This window comes from Epinephelus moara, chromosome 16 (assembly GCF_006386435.1).
Source record: "Epinephelus moara isolate mb chromosome 16, YSFRI_EMoa_1.0, whole genome shotgun sequence".
Lineage (NCBI taxonomy): Eukaryota > Metazoa > Chordata > Actinopteri > Perciformes > Serranidae > Epinephelus > Epinephelus moara.
In genome coordinates this window covers 10177647-10195021 of record NC_065521.1, presented here as the reverse complement: position 1 = coordinate 10195021, position 17375 = coordinate 10177647, and the positions used below count along the sequence as shown (strand labels likewise).

The following is a 17375-nucleotide window of genomic DNA, read 5'->3' as shown; positions in this document are numbered from 1 at the left end:
TTGATTATCCGTCTGCGGTAACCAGCTCGGCCCTTTGTTGCTGTGTTTTTTGGACTTGCACTTTCAATCTTGGAACCAACCTGATTTTTTGCTAACCTGTGTCTCTGTTTCTTTGTCCTCAGTGCCCTGCCATATCCTCAGTTCCGTTTTCTGCCACGCTCTGCCAGCCACCTTTTCCTCCCTGGAAGTTTCCCCAGCCCTGAGTTTTTTCCCCTCTCCTCACCCATGGACTTGGACAATAAAAACTGTTTGTCTGAATCTGCATTGTGGATCCAGTTTCGGTTTCTTTAAACTTAGGCTTAACAGAACTGAGCTCGGACTTGCATTATATTATAATTGTGGAACACACATCATTATATGATAACATATGTACATAAGTGATTTGAACTGTAAACAGAGGATGGAGACTGGATTACAATGGACGCTGACTCTTCCTCGGGGGTGTAGGTACAGGGCTCACACTTTGTGATTGTCTCAACAGACACCCAGTGGTGCACACTGGTTATGTGAAGCAGGACTGAGATCCACTTCTCTTTTAACCTTGTCACATTTCCCTCGCATGTTGTGACACAAAACCAAAGATGGTTTGTGATCATTCTGATCCACTCGAACAACTCCTCGTTGTGGCACTGCAGCAGTCATTTTTTGACAGACTTCACAATGTGCCAGAGGTCATACTCATGCTGTATGCATTTATAGTCCTGACGCATTACGTTCTGTACCGATGGGTGGCAGTCGGTTGCCAAAACAGATGTGGCCACATCATATTCTTAGGTCTTGACTACTGATTTATTAAAGAATCATATACCTAAGCACTTTTTGTTGTATTGTTATTCTTTCAATAACCATGCATAGAAAACTATCCAATGTATCCTCTGTTGTCCTCACTGACTTATTTTCTCTTCTACAGTTCTACTAGTTATTATTCTTTTGTGACTATCAAAAGTATCAATGTACAGTTATTTCTAATGTCCACTCCATGGACAATCATGCACCTCACTACATTAGCAATGTCCTCCTGATTTGCACTAATGTACAATGTGTTTTTACTAGGTGCTGTAGTAGGTAATAGTTACTAGTACTAGTTTTTAGAGACTGATAGTATCTGTCATGAAGTGTCTGTTGTGTGTTACTGCAGTTCAGGACCAATACAAAGTTCCAGTGCTATTGTGGTTATGTTGGTCATGACTAAACATTTGCAGTAGCGAGCAGGTAGCACTAACATCGGCCAATCAAAAATGCTAATTTTGTTGGTAAACACAACATCAAGTGAGGCCTCAAGCGGGTTGCTGGACGGACGATCAACACTTTTGCTTGAAAAAGTAAATTATTGTGCCTTACGTTGTTTCGTGATGGCTACGACATATATATGTATATGTATATTTATTTATTTTTTTTGCCACTAGACACGTGTGATGGCTTTTCGGCAGCCGAGCCACGTGAAGGACAAGCTAGCTAAAAAAAACTTTAGTGCATGCATTGCAAGAGGAATAAACAAGATGATGGTGAGGAAGATAATGGCATTGGAGTTAACGTATGGAGATTTTTTTATGTTTGGATTCCTGCTTTGGAAAACGTGGTAATAAGTATTTCTTTGGCAGTTTGCATCAGCTGTGATGACCGCTGACTGTATGGTGTGGGATAACATGAGTTTTAGGTGAATACTTTCAGGCCCGGACGTTTATATGGGTTGTGGTTCGTTTTTAATTTTGGACAGTAATTTTGGCTGCTATATTGAATAGCCAGGCTCCCATCAGATAAATCCTGTGCTGCAGAGATGCTGTGGAGATCTTTGGACTTGGGGATGTGTGGGGTGCAACAGGTGCTGATGAGTACTGCTGTGTGGAGTGATAGATGTGTTCAATGTGAGAGAGACACTCAAACGTTATTGCTTTATTCTTTACCTGTCTTCGTCTCTCAATGTCTAACTTTGTCACTGTCTTTATCTGTCACTCTACCGTATATCTCCAACTCCAAACAAACCAACCCTGTGACATCACAGGTTATAGTACTGCGAGATGGCGGCGCCCTTGTCACGAAAGATATAACGGGGCTTTTGCTTTTGTCATGTTTGTTATATAATTGTTTATTAGAGTGGAAATCCATTTAGTAAATCACGTTAACTTAAATGACTGCTTCATTTCCACTTTAAAGCACTTTGAATGCTCAGTAGAGTAGGAATGGGCTTTATAAGTGCAGGTCTATATTATGAAATGATAATTTGCAACTTTACATTTCAACAACGCTGTGGTTAATGTGTGACTAGGTTTTGGTACAAAAAACACATAGTTATGTTTGCTGTACAACAATCCTGGCTGGAAAAGCAGCTGGTGAAAACACAGCTAATGATGCAGCAGTGACTCCCCAAAAAGTTGGCGGGCAAGTTACTCTGAGAATGTAATAACTTACTTATTCCTAGTTACCTTAATTTGAAAGTAATACGTTACTTTACAATAATACTCTGTGTAGAGTAATTAGTTACCTATTACACTACTTTTGCATTACTTTCACCAAAATGACCTCAGAAGAACTAATGTTCATTTTAAATGGATGAGGGTCATGTTGTTTCACAACAGCTAATCAAAGCACAGAAGCTCCAGTTTATTACAGTTCATTTCAAATCCAGTGCTGCAGGTCTGACCCATTCATGCATTCACATACAGTGGTTACCACTTTGTATTAAAATGAAAAAAGAAGAAAGATAAATAACAAATAAATAGCCTAGACTGTTACAAATAAATGAATATCCTTGGACACAGGGAGGGTCAGGCAGAGGATCAGTCTGAGTCTGATCAATTATGAGATAAAGCTAAATATTTGTGGGCCTCTGATATGAAACACAATAAACAAATATTGAGGTTAGCACAACAAACCAAATTACATATGAATCACTCACTATGACGAGCGCAAATTAATACACCAGAGCTGGATGACCCCACCTGCTGGTTCCCAGTGTGCCGGTCAGCTACAACAGCAGTGGAGAGAGAGTTGTTTATAAGAACAGGATGGTGTGCCAGTGTTGCTCTGCACATCCAACATATACAAACATTACTAAGGCAGGATGTACTGATCATCAGGACAAGGAAAAAACAAACCGGAGGCCAGCTCCTTGTCTGCGCTGCTTTCAGGCAGCCTTAGGACGCAAGAGCAGAACGAGACATGTTGTAGACGTTGCAGGTGTATTAATGGAAACACCGTGAACATGATAACGCACAGTGCACCATGACCCAGATGTTCCGATAATGGGACTCTTCTCAAATGTAGTCTGTGATGCCATGACAGGACACAACAACATTCGGAGATGTTAAAGGAAAAAGAAAAACAAAAAGCATTTTATTTTGGATGGTAATGTGTTGCGTGACATTATAAATGTAATAACATTACCCGAAATCCTGTTGGGTTGTTATTAGTTCATTACTGCTGAATCATGATATATTACTGTTACCCATTACTCTGGTAACACGTTACCCCCAACACTGGTCTTGAACAGTGGTCTGCAGATTGGCAGGCATTTTGCACAGGTGTCATGCCATCCACCATCCCCTCTGCCTCCCAGTGACTAAGTGAGATCATGTGCAACGTCACTTTAAAAACATTGATAAGGTATGTTTAAATGTAGAAATGTGACGCATCTGTAGTTTGCAGAAATGTACAATGCCAACATTTTCTTCTGGCATCTGGGACTATGATGTAGTGTTCTTGGTGTATGGTCATTGTGTGTGTGTGTGTGTGTGTGTGTGTGTGTGTGTGTGTGTGTGTGTGTGTGTGTGGCCACGTTTTAGCCACTTCTTAACTTAGCCAATACTTTGGTTTATGATCAAATACTTGTAAAACAGACTACATTACTGGCTCATATATATAAATGTTGTTTATATTGCTTGTGAATGTGCCATTAGTTGACCCATGCAAAGACACTGTGAGTCTACAGCAAGGAAAGAAATTTGTAAACCATAATGACAGCAACATTTTAACCTTTAAGAAAATAAATAAAAACATTATCTGAATGAATCAGTGGGTTTTGCAGCTCTAACTCACCCTGCTGCATAAACAACATGACCCAGTACAAGCCAAGCAGAGACCCCAGAACAGCAGGAGAGCACTCAGTGCAACAACAGCAAACAAGCTCCCAGGTACACAGGCCAAGGTAAGTGCACACACCGGCACCAGGCTAAACGAACAGCATGTTAAATATAAATGTACTGGAAATATCTGAGCTTACTGTCTAACTGCAGTGAGTTAACTTCACTACATGTTTGCCCACATCCTGCTGAAGAAATTAAAAACAAATCCTCTCTTGCTTTTAAGTTTTTTTAGTCTCTCTCTCATTCACACTCTCTCTTCCTCCCTCATTCACTCCTCCTGTGTCAGTATACACACAGTTAAGACATGTATAGCTGCAGCCACTTTCTGTGGCTTTAGGACATGCCCGCTACAAAACTTGCCCACCTCCAGCAAAAGACAAACCCGCAAACAGCGGCAGCTTTTTGAACCTTGTTAAAATGCAACGTGAATATGAGACCAACATGTCAATAATCCACTTTATTCATTTACTTTATTCATTATACTTGATCTTAAAAATTGATTCAGTCGGTAAGTTTTGAGATGCAACCCTCACCCTTTCCGTAACCTAACACTTCCTTGCGTGCTAAATGCTAACTTAAACATTTCTTCAAGGTTTGCTTCCAGACCAAGGAGGGAGGGGGCTGATCTTCAAGGCATGGTGGGAAGGTCAAGTAGTTGCTCCAGCCATAGCTAAACCTCCTCAGTGGTAGAGTTTTGGCCTTGCCTCTCCCTTTCCTTGTGTTACTTATTGTTTCCCGTCCCTAGTGTTTCATGTTTGTCTCAGTCTGTCTCTGTGTGTTGCTGGGCATGGACTGTTGGTTCCCTCCTTCAGCCAATCCACCTAATCTCCTGCAGCTGCTGTTCCTACTCACCTGCACCTCATCCACCAATCAAGCCACCACAGTATAAAACCCCAGCTCAGACTTCCAGACTCTGCCAGATTGCTCAGTCTCCCATGTATGTGGTAGAGATGTCCAGGCCTTCGTTCTGTGAATATTTTGCTTGTTAGCTTTTTGGGCATCGTCTTATTCATTTTCTCTGTCTCAAATGTCACAAATGGCCATGACCCGCTTTGTCTCCGTCTCCTGCTACCAACTCGGAAGTTCAGCCATCAATTCCTCTGCGTGTCCCGCTCAGCCCTACCTCGCCCTCCTCAGCCAGACTCCTGATTGCCTCAGCCAAGCCTTCAGCCATCCAGCAGCATTACACAATAAAGTGTCCAAACCTCTCTGTGTTCAGATTGTGCTTGCTTTTGGGTCCTGAATTGAACTGCCATAACACTTAGTTTGTTTGACTGCACTGTAAACACATTTCTTAAATCTTGAGCGTTGGAGATATCGGCTGTACAGACGTCTGCCTTCTCTCCAGTGTAATGGAGCTAGATGGTATTCGCCTTTTGGTGCTCAAAGCACTGGCTAAAAATATATTTATTTGAAAAACAGTAATGTCTCTACCAAACTATACCCGCCATCCATATCACTGCACAGAGGGAAGCATGCATCTACTCAGGGACGAGAGGCTCATGCTTATGACAGCACATGATGTGAACAATAGGGCTGTTCCCTAACTGTCGACCAAATGTTAGTCAACCAGAAAGGTCATTAGTTGGCAAAATTTCATTGGTCGCTTAGTTGCAGAAAAAAACAAACAAAGGAGTGTGTCTCAAAGGAGTCACGTTAATTTCCATGGCTGGTACATGCGGTTATTCCACAGGCTAGTTAATAACGTGTCGGGCAGGAAATACAAAGTGTTCGAGAAGGTGAAGGCGAACTCAAATTGATATGTAAACTGCAGGCAAACATTTGCCTATCACTTGTCGATTACAAACACGACGTATCATCTGAAACATGGAAGTAGCTACATGCCCATTTGCCACTTAGCACAATCATTATTGCACGCCGACAGCGTCATTAACAGGTGGCTCGCTCAGTGTGTGACGTGCACTTGTAGATAAAATATAGGCCTATATTAATGAAGGGTCATTAGTACCATTTTGTATTTCTCTGTAATGTAGCACAGTGTTAATAATGTTACTTATACTATACCTTGAACTCAAACCATTGTGTTGCCCCGACCAAAACATTTAATTTAATCATCAAATTAATATCAAACATGCGGGCGATTAATCGACTAATGGCCCTAAATGACAACTATTTCGTCCTGCTTAGCTGAGCTGTAACATTAGGTGGCTCAGTGGTGCTAGGTGAGCTAGCAGTAGATTCATGCTTCCTTTTGTGTGGTGATACGGTTGGCGGGTGTAGTTCGGTAGAATGAAAATAGTTCCTCTGTGAAACTGCTCAAAACAAGGCTGTGGAGTAGGGATGGGAATCGAGAACCGGTTCCTGTTAAGAACCTTTTCCAACTGGTTCAATTCATCGACATCATTAGCCTTTATGCTTAACGATCCCCTTATCGATTCTTTTCGTTACGCCGAATCTTTACGTCGATGACGCACGTCACGCTCGTCAGTCAGCAGCACGTTCAACAACAAAGAAGACGTAATGGCGGAGAGACAGAAGCAGTCGAAAGCTTGGCTTCACTTCACCAAAAAAGACTCATGACATTCACTCATCACAACAGCATGACGTGCAATTTATGCAGCACTGTAATTACACGCAGGGGCGGAAACACCACCAATGCTACAGTGATTTGTTTTCCACTACAGGGCTCTACTGTGCGAGCATTTTAACGTTACTCGCATTTGCGACTAAAAATAGTTTTGTGCGAGCAAAATAAATCATTCAGCAGGCTCACCGCACGTAAGGGACTGTTCTTAACTTGTCAGGGGAGGAGGGTGGCTGGTTGATTTTTATTTTATTTATTCATTTATTTTATTTTGATCCCCCCTATGTTAATCACTTATTGATGCTGTTTTTGAAGTATGAAGAAGTCAATAAGTAATTTATTCCATTGAAATATCATTGATGTATTATAGAAAAGTGATTTATCTTTTTATAAATGACAAAAGGCACATCTGCCTCATTTTTGCAGTGGTATTGTGATACTACTCAGAACCGTGATACTTTCACAGGTATCGTACCGTGGGTCCCAATTTTGGTACCGTGTCAACACTAACAGATTCTGTCACGTTATTTGACGTAGATGAAAACAAATGCTGTACAAATATTCTTTCATTTGTTCCATTTTAGATGATAGCAGTGGACCAATTTCATATTTTGCTTACTTACTTACTTACTTACTTAGCACTTATCTCTTGTTTAGAATAGAAACTCAATATAATTTATGTTGTTGACACCAAAAACCTGTAAGGTCTACTTTTTCTACACAGAAAATTCACAGGAGGAATTGATAAGGGAATCGATAAAGAATCGGATCGATAAGCAGAATCGATAATGGCATTGATATTAATAAAATCCTATCAATTCCCATCCCTACTGTGGAGTATCTTGAGTATATACAGTAGGTCATACCTTCTAAAGAGACAATGCTGTTGAGTTTGTCAAGCATAGTTTTTGGTGCTTAGAGCACCACAAACTGAGTACCATCTAGTTCCATTATATACTAGTGAAGGCAGACATCTCTACGTCTGATATCTCCAACACTCAACACCTCACACAAAAACAATCTAGATTGATAAATAGCACAAGAGGTTAGAGGGGTTAACTTTCCCTTTAAGGTTTAAGAAATGCACCAGAAGAACAGCTGGTGTGTGTGCAGCCAAACAACTGTGTAGGTTTGGCTTCGGCTAGAGCAATTACATGACCTGCCCACCATGCCTACATGATGAGCCCCCTTCCCCTCTTGGTCTGGAAGCAAACCTTGAATAAAATCTTATAAAATATGTATATATGCATGTGCTACCATGAAATGGTAACATTTGAGAGCCTGCCTTTTGAGGTTTGAGGAACTTTAAATTGTTTTCAGATGTTGTGCATTGGGCTGTTTTTAAGAGTAGAGTTTTACTCACAGCACTACTGTCGAATTTTAAGCCTGTTGGCTAAATGCAGGGGGGACTGAACTCTTAACCCAGCAGTGCACGCTCCTCCTATTAATCTACACAGGATCAGGCCCCCCTGCTTCTGCCCACTTGCTCTCTGACCTCCTCATCTTTCCCTTTTGCTTAAGTTCTCTCTCACTCTCACTCTCACTCTCACTCTCACNCTCTCCCCCCAGTGTCACTCACTGTTGTCAGAACATGCAGAGTGTTTGGGGACCGTCCATAGCAGCAGGACACCTACTGAACCATCATATACTGCATCTTTCATATACATACACAGCACAGTATATTCACAAGCACACACATTCTTACAGTATTATGGGAGCAATTTGATCGTTTGCCTACTTGCCAGTGTACGTCACATATTATGTCCCCAGACTCAGCTGCCCCTACTTATTTATTGTTCTGCTTTTACATCAAGTGGAAAAAATAACACAAAGTCTTAAGTGATTTCTATAGGCTAGGACCTCTTGTGTGGGAAAATATTTCTTCGCTGAGACAGAGTACTTGCTGGAGCCTGGCTCTCGAATGCCAATAGCCTCGATGAAAGCATCGGAAGATAACAATTGTTAGCCTTGGCACTGCTACAGTCAGTTACTGTCATGCAGGAATGATGAATAGGGAAGGCAAAAAAGCAGACTAAAGACGAGACACAGAAAGACAAACAAAACACAAGACAAACGGATGAGCGTAGGAAGACAGGAGAGATTGAAGCCAGACACAGCAGACACTGCAGCTGATGAAAGTGATGATGGAGATTGAGATGATTACACAAAAGCCGAAGACAGACATGAGATACACTCAGCTGATGTCACCTTTCCTTTTGCATCATACCAAGTGTCTGTAAATATACACCGGGGTGACAAAGCACCTCACCTAATCATTTCCAATTCTCTCACAACCCAAATCACACTTGAGCTTCTGAGTGAATACCAAGTATGCTCACTGTAAACAAAGTAAGGCAGATTGGCTTCATCATTTATATGACCTACAACCTGCAAGACACAACCATTTGTCTTAGGGAGCAGTGGGGACAGACTTGAGAAATGACCTTTTTTGTTTAGAGGGGGCTGCTGTGCTCTGAGTATAGAGACGTGTGTGTGTGTGTGTCTCCCTCTCTCTCTCTCTTTGTGTCTTTCACACACACTAGCTTATAACTCACAGCCTCTTTACAAGAAAGAGAACCTTTAATGCTCCTTTCAGATTCATACTTGAACTTAAACCTAATGTTCAGAATACACTTTGTTTTCCTCATACTGTCTGTGCTGGAACACCTGTATTCACCCTCTGTCTGAGAAAGCTCCATTTAAGCGCCTGTCTCTTTATGCCCCCAGGTCCAGGTCTTCGGCATCTCAGTGTCTCTGCGTCATTACTGAGGCTGAGGAATGACTGTAACAGAGAATAGCACCACTTTCTACATTCTACCAAGCATTTTTAAAATCACCAGTTCAAACACAACTAGACTTGTTCCAGTGGGAAAATGCTCCAGCAAAAATAAAGCAAAAATTAACAATATCTACAACCAAAATTACATTTCCTTGACATTAGCATGTAGCTACATGTAGCAGTGTACTTGCAGCCACGGAGTGACTGTTCATAGTGGCTCTTTTTCCTGTTGAAAATCACCAATAAAAGCTTCTATACACAACTGGACATGTTCCCGCAGGAATATAATCTGAAATCAGGGATATATTAACAGCATTGGCAACCAAGATTACATTTTGCTGAAGATAGCATGTAGCTACATGTAGCAGTGTATTTGCAACTGGGGAATGACTGTGTATAGCCACATCTTCTCCCATGGAAAATCACCAGTTAAAGCTTCTAAACAAGACTGGACATGTTCCGGCAGGAATATAGGGTGAAATCAGTGAGAAATTAGCAACATCAGCAACAAATTCTCAATTCTCATTTCATAGCTAAACAGTACACTGAAATATGCTTCTAGAAATGCTGGGACGAGAAAAAGGCAATGTAGTTACAGAGTCTTGATATTAAATCAGCGCTGCCTAGTTAGACAGTTGGACCGCAGTTCACAAGCAGTGATTGACAGCTGTGTTAGAGACTCCTATGCTTTGATTGGTTGTTTTCATTCTCATAGAGTATGGCCATTAGTAGTGCTACAAGGCAATAGAGTAGACATAAGTATTAAAGGAGCTTTATGTGAGAAATCTAAAGCAAATAGTCGTAAAATCCTCCTAATATGTCACAGAGACTAAGGAATAATGTTCATATAACATACTGATCTCACTGACAACAATAGTACAGCCAGAATATTCGCATTTAAAAAATTTTTTTACGGTCTGCAAATCATGTTTATGTTTTGAATTTGTGTTTTGGCCTGTTGCGCCACCCACTGCCGTCTACCAGTCATGCAATCAGTAGAGTCACAGCATCAGTTACAGTTACGACTGAGCTACAATGGCTGACGGTGCGACTAAACCCAAACCCAGGGAATATATATTATAGTATATATAATATTAGCTATATATCACATTTTTCACGTCACTTTATCACCGTGTAGACTAATCTGATGTTTGTTAAGTCTATAAACACAATGATTGAACAAATGTTACTATTTCTGTGTGCACATTTTGTAGGCTAATTAATAACATGGTTATCGTATATTAGCTGGCCTAACCGTTAGCTGTTAACGTTAGCCGTTAGTGGTGTCTGTAATAACCATAGACTGTATAAAAATAAGGTAATGACTCAATAAACAGTCCGTGAATAAAATATTTTTTCCAGCGGATATCTTAGTTACAACATGATTGAGCTAGCAAAGCAGCTTTGTGTTGCTATGTGTGGTATTTATTCAGTTATGGGAAATCACGATGTCTAGAAAGCATCAGTGGCTGCAGCTGACAGGGACAGTTAGCAAAGCTAACATCAGGACGTCATCTGTTAAAAGCCTCCCGTTGTCGGATACGACATGAAACTACTCCAGTTAGCTCAATCATGTTGTAATTAAGACATCCGCTGGAAAAAAAAAAAATTTCACGTTGACAAGACAGCGTTTTGGGTGGAGTTGTCACTATGAACGCGGAGCTTGCTGTTTCTGTAGGTACACATTTCCTGGGGACACCTGCACGTCTCAGCCACGCCCCCTCCATTGTGATTGGCTAAAGCACAGCATCGTTCAAACTCAAAGCCCCGCTCCCCCCCCCCCCTCTAGTCGTCTTCCACACAAGACTGCCGACAGATTCTACAATGTAAATTGCAGAATCTTTCTTGAGAGATTAGATGGGGATGAACATTTCGAATACTTTCAACTGTTATTCATGTTCGATCATACATTGTAGCCCATGTGTAGGTGGGTCATCAACCCGACTGATTTTTTTGAGAAACAAACGTTAGCAGCATGGCAAGCAGCATTAGCAGTGTCCCAGTACATAGCATTAGCAGCCGGCTCCTCCTCAGCTGTATCCTGGCAGCAGCGTTAGCAGCAGAGAAGCCGGACTTGCTCAAACGGTCCGCCAGAAAACCGAAGATCAAGGACGCGGCGACGCGGCCCTGCCAGGGCAGCCGCCCGTGGGCAAACAAATCACCCCCAATTTCCACCAGATGCGTGTTGGTTGCGTCTGCGCTCCGGCACGGCAGGGGAGCCGATAGGATTCAGTTGTAGTCAATGTGTGTGTGTTGCCACCGGCTGCGGCTGTGCTGCGTTCCAGCTCCATCTCAGCTGCGGCACTCCGGAGCCCTCCACAACAGATACGCAGGACTTCTATTTTTGCCGGACGCTGGAGCACAACGCAGCAATTCAGCACAGAGCAGCAACCTCAAATCTGTAGGGGAGGGGGGGCGGACACGACTCGCGGCAGTATTTTGAATTTGAGTGCAGTAACCGTTTTGGCCACATTCTTACATACAGCGCCTTTAAGGTTCATTCTCACTGTGGGACGGATTTGCGGAATATTCGCGCAGCGCTTTTCCGCGTTCAAACCATACATACAGGCGCGGTAAGGACGCGGTGTGGAATTTGTTGTTTTGTTCCAATTCCGCGCAGTGTGAACGGGTGTGGGTGAACATGGACGAGAGTAGCAGCAGCAGCAGCAGCAAGCTAGCAAGCTAACGTTTAACAAGCGTCAACATCAACTTTCTTTAGCACTTACCACTCTCACCATAGCCACCAAGCTGGACAATGGACTGCCAGACGTTGTTGACGTTGTCCTTTAATTCATTGTTCATAAAATCATTGCGTCTTTTATCAAAAAGGACGGGGTGCTGTGAAACGAGGTTTATCAACCTTTCTCCCATACTGTCCTGCCTGACTGGATTTCGGACTCTCCCGGTCTGCGCGACTATAAACAAACAATTTCACTGGCCCAGCTGTGTAGTTCCGCCGGCACATTCCGCGGGGGGGTTAAAGTCTGGGCAGAAACTTTTTTCACTGCACGAAAGTTCCGCCCCAGTGTGCAAACTTCCATAAGAACCCATGAAATCAGCTTTTATATTTTTCCGCGAGAATAATCCGTGCGGATATTTGCCCTCAGTGAGAATGGACTTTTAGGGGTGGGAATCATCAGAGGACCCATAATACGATATTATCATGATACTTATGTCACGAAACAATACTATTGCAATTTTAAATATGTTGTGATATGCTGAGTATTGCAGTAAAATATATTGCAATTTATTTCCTTTTTCCAACTGTAAATTATGTGCTCAAAGGAAAACTTTGTCAATGTCTATTTAATTCTTAAGTCTTTTCATCTCACTTCAGCCATTTTTGGCAGCATTAAAATGTATGAATGATTATATGATTCTAGTAGGCTACCTACAGTTCAATTTGTATTTGTAAAATGAATAGGTTATATAATAAAAAAATCGATACTTGACACTGTGTGATGATAGGATATTGTCAAACAAAAATATTGCGATACTATAGTGTATCAATTTTTCCCACACCCCTAATTAATGTGGGGGGTTTTTTCTTAACAGATTATCTGTCTCCTAAACTTCTAAGTGAATATAGTAGCAGTTTCTGCAAATATGACAAAAGTTATTTCTTATAAAAGTTACCAACTACAACTTTAATATTTTATTTATTTCATTGTCTATTTTAGTATCTTATTTATATCTCCATCTTTATCTCTTGTTTCCATTCATGCTGTATTTCTATTTCTACTTTGCACGGAGCATTGGAACAAAAACAATTTCCCCCCGGAGATTAATAAAGTATTCTGAATCTGAATCTGAATCTGAAAACATCCAGATTTCCAAAACATAAATACCTGCTTTCAAAAAACACTTTCCTGAAGGGATTCTCAAAATCCTCGTAGACTTCTCTCACCAAAAACTGAAAAAAAAAAAATCATATAGTTTGCTACACAATAAAAACATTTTTTGAACCCGTTTCTCAAATTGCAACAAATGCAACTGTTTTTTTTTTCTCTATGATAACATTGCTTTATTTTTTTTAAATAACAACAGGCTAATAACTTAATTTGTACAGCACATTTCTGAATAAAGGTACAGAATGTTCTGAGAAACCCATGACGCACAGTAACAAGATGGCACAGTAAAAACTGAAACCAGATAAATGCAATACAGTAATTAATAAAATGTAATCAAGCACATATAAAATCATATTTACCGATCCAAAACATTTTAAAGAGGTTTGATTCTGCTTAACAGAAAATTGGATTTTTTATTTTTTTTTTTAGGATTCCAGAAATACCTCTAGAACAGCGCTAACTGCTGTGAATGATCCTCTGGGGTTTTCAATAGTTTATCATCATCATGAGAGGCTGACCAACAGCCCCACGCATATTGTAAGGAAAAAGAAAGAAACACGTTCCCACAATTGAGAAGTGGGTCTTTTTTGCTTGAAAAACGTCTTGATGGTTGATCAGTATCAATCATTTAATGCATTAATCACCAATCATTTCAGCTCTACATGCACAACACAGAAAATGCACCACCAGGATCTGAGCCAACAGGACAGACACACCTGTAGCACCCTTCATGCAGCTTTATGTTTGATTACTAGTAGCTGTGTATGCTGGCAACAAATAAATATATTTATTTTTCAGATATTAAGAACTGGTGGCCTGATAATTTCCCTATATGTCCAGCATAACGTTTGATTCATTTTGCAGAAATAAGCATCATATTGTTTCTGTTGGCGAGAGTCAACATTAATTTGTTAATTTCCTATCAGAAATTGTTGGAATAACTGGCAATTGTGTGGCCAGATTATTTTTGATAAACTTAATTAAAGCATGAAGTATCTTAAAACAGATGATTTCCTGCGTATGCTATGCCATTGTTTCTTTTTGTAATTTCCAGAGAAAATGAAAAGGTATCAGTGCGCACAAAGTGGAGTTTTGAGACACATTCGGTCGTAAAACCATGCGCTGTGGAACACATGTATGTACACTGTCAAGCAAGTAACAAGGAACACCTCATGTTCTAAATGTGGCTGGGGACAACAGAGAGATATTTATATCCCCCCTTAAATTTATCCCGGTGTGTAAAGCCTAACTGTGGATACGTCTGCGCGCAAAACCAACATACAAACCAGCTACAAGACAGCTCTCCGACACCCACCTGAAGCACGGTCTTGATGGTGACGGGAGAGACGATAGCGGTGCATATCTTCTCGCCTTGACGTGACTCTTGGCCCATAACGAACAGCATCGGCGCAGCGAGCGCGAAGGACGCGATCCACATGGCACTGATGAGCTTCTTGGTGCGGCTGCGAGACATGATGCTCTTGGCTTTGAACGGGTGGCAGATGGCCATGTAGCGCTCCACGCTCAGGCTGGCGATGTTGAGCGCTGTGGCGTAGGAGCAGCTGTCCCGGAGGAAGTAGTAACCCCTGCACACGGCGTCCCCGAACACCCATGGGTGGTGGAACCAGATGAAGTTGTAGAGCTCGATGGGCATGGAGAGGACGAGGATCAGCAGGTCGGAGACGGCGAGACTGGCCAGGTGGTAGTGCACGGTGCTCTGGAGGTTCTGCAGGGTCTTTTTGGTCAGCAGGGTGTACAGGGTGATGGAGTTTCCCAAAGAGCCCACAGCGAACAGAGCAGCGTAGATGACAGTGACGACCACCCTGGAGTAAACGTCCGTGTTAACTTCCAAGTCTTCCTCGTCCGTCTTGGAAGCGGCGGTGGCGTTTTCAAATGGAAACAGTGAGTTATTCCCAAAAAGTCTCTGCGCCAGCGCACCAAAGCCGGCAAAGTTGTGCCCTGGGAGCGTAAAGTTTAAATTCATTACGCCTCTATATGTGAAAACATGGAAACACAAAGTATGGTTGTTAAAACTGTGTGGGCATTTGTTGATTTTCACTTCTAGGAGTAAAACGGATTCAGCCGCGGAAAGTCAGAGGAGAGCAGCTTTTATATTCGGCACGACAGGAGGCGTGCTCCCTATTGGATCTGCTGCGATGACGCACAGCCATTCACTGAGTGGAGTTCATGTTTCACCTTGGAAACCAAAAATAACGCGAAGGACCAACAAATCGAAAATCGTTTAATTTCAAGTACACTCCTTGAGAGGCAGTTTTTGAATTTGGTTTTGTATGTAACCATCCTTGACACCGATAACTCTGGCGTTGTCTCACTGTGTGTGTGCATCACTTGCTCCTTTCCTCCCTCCTCTCTCACTCAGACACAGACAGGAGCGCAAAGAAATAATGTTTGGCAACAGCTGGAGTACATCACAGTACATCAGATTGTGTTGGAGGCTGCAGTTAAGATTGTGTCTTCAGTGCTAATGATGCAGTCTCAGTGTGGAGAAATATTATCAGTGAAAGGGCAGAGAGGAAATGTGCCTATAATGGTGACTTCCCAACAGCTGCCACTGCTGGGACCAATGTAGCAAAGCAAGTCCTCCCCTCTCTCTCTCTCTGACACGCCCGCGCGCGCACGCACACACACACACACACACACACACACACACACACACACACACATATACACATAGCATCGCTTTACACAATGTTTAACACCCAGTGGAACATCAAAATACGTTAATGTTCTTTTACACGAGTCCTTTCAGTTTTTTAAGTGGGCACTTCCCTGCCTTGGAGCTCACTGTTAATGGTGTGTTGCGTGCACACATTAAAGGTCCAGTGTGTAGGATTTAAGGGGACGCATTAGCAGAAATGGAACATTATAAGTATGTTTTCTTTTGTGTATACACCTGGAAATAAAGGGTATCATTGTGAAATGAAAACATTACCCCTAGATTAAGCCTATTAAATCTACATACAACAGAGAGCAGGTCCTCGTTTATTGATATCGCCATGCTGCACCTTCATGTTTCTACAGTAGCCTAGAACAGACAAACTAAGCTTTGGCTCTACATAGGGCATTTTGCGTTTTTGCCTTGGCCACCATAAGCAGCCCGCTGCAACAAGCAGTGTCAGAAAAAAAAGGTTTTTTAAATCATTAAACTTCTTTATTCAGTGTTTTGACCGGTTTAAATCACCAGGTCCGTTTGTTTTGAAGAAGAGACCTGTGCAAATAATCTTAAGCTTGACGCACCAAGCCAACAGTTGGCCGTTTGTGAGCATCCGTCGCAGTAGTCAGTGTGGTGTGTCCCGCAACGTTGCCCCTTGTCTATTTTTTTCCCCTTTTTTTGGCTTATTCAGCATCTTGAATCAGTATCTGTGATGACAGAGCCCATCTGTGAATGACATCACTCTGAGTGGCATTTCAATCAGGAGAGACAGAAAACTTAAGAAAAGATAATATTTAATACAGAATATGAGTGTACAGATTAACAGATGATTTGTGCTGATTAAGATTTAACAGAAGTCTTTGGCACTTGGACACCAGAGGGAGATATTTTGTGATTGAGGGACATCTGAGCAGCAGCAGGATAAAGCACCCCCCATGGAGTCCAGACACTGGTGGTGGTGGTGGCTGATGACTCTGAGGCTGCTGACTGCTCAGACTTATGAGACTGATGAATCCGTGAAGACTATGGTGATGGGGAGGTGGAGGGCACCCGCGACTGCAGCAAGAAAGAACTACAGCAGAGAAAGAACCATATTTAAAATGAGGAGCAGTTAGATGATAGGCTGACAGAGAAGGTGTGTTAATGTGCTATTGGCTGATTGTGAATCAACTCAAAAACAGCAGATGACTCAGTTGACAGACCCAGACAATGACACCTAGAGATAGAGAGTGAGCATGCGTGCAAGGATTGAATGGCAGGATGAGAAACGTAGACTGTAAAAAATAATGTAGAACTTTAAGCCTTATTATTACACGGCTCTATTAAATGCTGCATTCTGATTGGTCAGTCGCGGCATTCTGCGGTCTGATATTACTGTGTAATGACCGCTGCTAGTAGCAACGGTCATTACACACAGTTGCTATGTAGCCCGGCGTTGCTATAG

At 41.9% G+C, this 17375-nt stretch overlaps 1 protein-coding gene across 1 annotated transcript in view; it reads right to left on the bottom strand.

Moving 5' to 3' along the window:
• Positions 1-15325, bottom strand: part of ntsr1 (neurotensin receptor 1 (high affinity)) — a 102191-nt gene extending 86866 nt beyond the window's left edge. The window contains exon 1 of the mRNA XM_050065854.1: positions 14573-15325. Within this exon, the coding sequence (XP_049921811.1) occupies positions 14573-15241 (669 nt within the window). The 5' untranslated portion in view covers positions 15242-15325. The remainder of the gene's footprint in view (positions 1-14572) is intronic.
• Positions 15326-17375: the final 2050 nt, after the last annotated feature.